Source organism: Microtus ochrogaster, linkage group LG5 (assembly GCF_000317375.1).
Source record: "Microtus ochrogaster isolate Prairie Vole_2 linkage group LG5, MicOch1.0, whole genome shotgun sequence".
Taxonomy (NCBI): Eukaryota; Metazoa; Chordata; class Mammalia; order Rodentia; family Cricetidae; genus Microtus; species Microtus ochrogaster.
Genome location: NC_022031.1, coordinates 48,721,950 through 48,725,107, shown reverse-complemented (window position 1 = coordinate 48,725,107; position 3,158 = coordinate 48,721,950). Strand labels below are relative to the sequence as shown.

General features: G+C 52.1%; 1 protein-coding gene across 1 annotated transcript in view; it reads right to left on the bottom strand.

Annotated features, from left to right (window-relative positions):
- Rad23b (RAD23 homolog B, nucleotide excision repair protein) overlaps positions 1–2,607 on the bottom strand; it is a 37,912-nt gene extending 35,305 nt beyond the window's left edge. Inside the window, exon 1 of the mRNA XM_005362196.3 lies at positions 2,261–2,607. Coding sequence (XP_005362253.1) covers positions 2,261–2,326 — 66 coding nt within the window. The 5' untranslated portion in view covers positions 2,327–2,607. The remainder of the gene's footprint in view (positions 1–2,260) is intronic.
- Positions 2,608–3,158: the final 551 nt, after the last annotated feature.

The window sequence follows — 3,158 nt, the reverse complement described above, 5'->3', positions numbered from 1 at the left end:
GGCTCACAACCATCTGTAAAGAGGTCTGGCGCCCTCTTCTGGCCTTCAGGCTTACACACAGACAGAATATTGTATACATAATAAATATTAAAAATAAAAATAAAAAAAAGAATCTATTAAAAAAAATCAACAAATTATTTGTTCTAGTAACCAAAGTTGAATAAGTGAATAACAACTCACCAAACATGTATTTCTGAAAGTGTAAAATATTGCATCCCCTGGAAATAAACTTGTAAATAATAAGCACATTTAGGAATTTAATACTGCTCTGGCTCCAAGATAATAGTAGACATGTGGAAGGCCTAAAGTGTGGTACAAATTTTATACAGCGCACATGCGCGCACATACTCACACAAGTTTATTTCAGTAGTGTGAAGTTACTACAAAATTACAACAAATTCAGGCATAAAAAAATAAAGTAAAACCTATTTCTCTGCTTTAGTGGTTCTGGGACAAATTAGTATTTTAAGCTCAAAAAAGTTACCATGACTTATCCCATCATTTATCACCCCCAATGAACCAAAGCCAAGTAGGCATTTTAGATATTTTGCTGAACATCATTAAGCTGACGACTGTGCTGCAATGTTTTTCAAGGTCTGGTGATGGACCTCAGGGACTCACACAGGCTTGCATCTCCAGCCGTGCACTTTCATCTCTTTTGTTTCGAGGCAGGGTTTCTCAGTGTGACAGCCCTGGCTGTCCCGGAACTTGCTCTGTAGACCAAGCTGGCCTACAACTCAGAGATCCGCCTGCCTCTGCCTCCTGAGTGCTGGGATTAAAGGGCGTGCCACAGCCGGCCTTTTCTTTAATGTGATGTGCATTGCATTATTGGCGTTTGCCTGCATATATTATTGTGTGAGGGTATCAGAGCCCCTGGAACTAGAGTTACAGACAGTTGTGAGCTTAATTTACTATTCAGTATTCTCAGTAGTAAAGGAAAATCCGATAGGTATTTTATTCTATTGGGCCAGAGTCCACTAGGTTATAACCACTGATTCTGAAGAAACGGAGTTCTCATATGTAAGTGGTATTTTCTGTACCTTCAAGAATTATTGCATACAGAATCACTTTGTGCCACAATTTCAAAAATGTCTGAATTCTCGGCTTCTTATTAAAGATGTAGGGGACTTTCGAACATCCAATAAGATAGGTAAAACCTAACACTGTGTCTTCATACACACGTATCTATAATTACATAGCAGGCCTCATTTACAAACCAACTAAAGGCCATTTAATTCTCACATTTCTGCTGGTACTATTCCTGCTTCAGAAATGGAGCAGGGTAATTTGTCCACGTCGTAGTAAACGAGTTACAGCGCCACAAACAGAACTCGGCTCTATTTAATTAACAGCACGTCAGTGGATCTTCAACCAAAATAGGATCAGTCATTTATAAAACAAAACAAATAGGCAGTCATTTGCTGGCTTACTACAATTCCACAGCACGTGAGGAAATTTACACGCATGGCATTTTTAAATTCTTGACATGAAGTTGTATCAACTTCAATATAGTACATCTTTTTTTTATAGGCAGAACTGGAGACAGCATCGGAATTTATCACGTGAACTCGTTAAGTGTAACCGGCTTTAACCGCGGAACACAAAAGTTTTTACATTCTTTTTTTTCCCCTCCCTTCAAATACTGTTCTAGGAACCCGAAGAGCGTGCAGGTTCCCAAGACGACGGAGTGAACGTTTAAATCCGGATCTGAAGGTTTAATGCAAAAATTCTTCACCACCAACGAGGCCTGAGAGAGTGATCTACCTGTGGGTGTGGGTCCGGCGGATGGGGGGTGGGGTACGTAAAAACTATCCAAGCTAGACATAAATAAAAGGGTTCCTTCTAAGAGGCTAAGAATTCATTTTCTCTCCACCATCTCTCCTTGGTGCAGACAAAACCAGGCACACTGAAGGCCATCACCTTGGGTAACCAACCGGCCTCTAGATCTCCGCACCCAACCAGCTCGTGGGAGGTTGGAGGCGACGCCTGGATCGCCCTCCCCCACCTGTGTGTGCACTTCAGGCCAGGCTCCAGCGCCCAGGCCGCCAGGCCTCCCCTCCCCCTCCGGCCCCACGACCACGCGCTCTGGGCAGCGGCCTCCAGTGTCCACGCGGGTCGGTGCTGCTCCACGCCATCTGCCTCCAGGCCTTCCCGGTCCCCGGCCCACAAAGCCAGCGGTGACCTCACGCCCCCCCTGGGGGGCCCCTCCCGCGCCACCTCCGACCCGGGCCCGCGCTTCTCTTCGCCCTGACGCGCGTACCGTCTCCTCCGGGTCGATGTCGATCTTGAAGGTCTGCTGCTGAAGGGTCTTCAGAGTGACCTGCATGGTGCCTGCGCCGGGGCCTGGACGCCCCGGGGTGGCCGCGGTCCTCGCGCTCTCAGGAGGAAGGCGGTGGGGGTGGGGGCTTGTCACATTCGCCCCGCCGAGTCTCACTCGTCCCGGGCCCCTCGTCCCCTAGCCGCGCCGCCGGTCCCGCCGCCTTCCCCGCAAGCTCGGGCCGCGGTGCTTCCTCACGCGCCAGCCACCGGGCCCGCAGGAGGTGCCAGGGACTCCCCGACGACCGCAGAGAATCCGCTACCTCACCACAGGATGGTGGCCGCCATCACCGTGACTCGCCGAGACGTGCCCCCTCCCCCACCAGGAAAACCCGGAGGATGGGGCCAGACCCGGGCGATCTGAGCAGGCGCGGGGTGCGGCGACGCAGTGCGCAGGCGTCAACAGGAACTCCGCCCGGGAATTGGAGGCGGGGCGATGGGCGGGGCTGGAATGCCGGCGGCGAGCTGCGGACGTGCGCAGGCGCACATCCCCTGGCCGCGGCGTTCGGGGCGGCCTGGTCCGGTCCGCCCGCCTTTGGTCGCTCCGCCTACGTCCAGGCTCCGCCTGGCGGCCCGAGTTGCGCAATCCGTAGCCGAGGAACGGCTACGTGGAGACCGGCCTGAGTGGCTGCGGAGCTGGGAGCTTGGAGCCTAGAGGGCAGTGGAGCGGGCGGAGCCTTAGTGGATGGATTGCCTGGGGCCCGCCCTGATGGGGTGCACCCCGCGGGCCGGGCGTGTGTAATGAATGCGGGTTGCTTCTCTGATCCTGGGACACTGACTCCAGCGCCGGACTGCTTGCTTGCGAAATTTTGCGTGCTCTTACTAACCTTGGGATCTCCGAC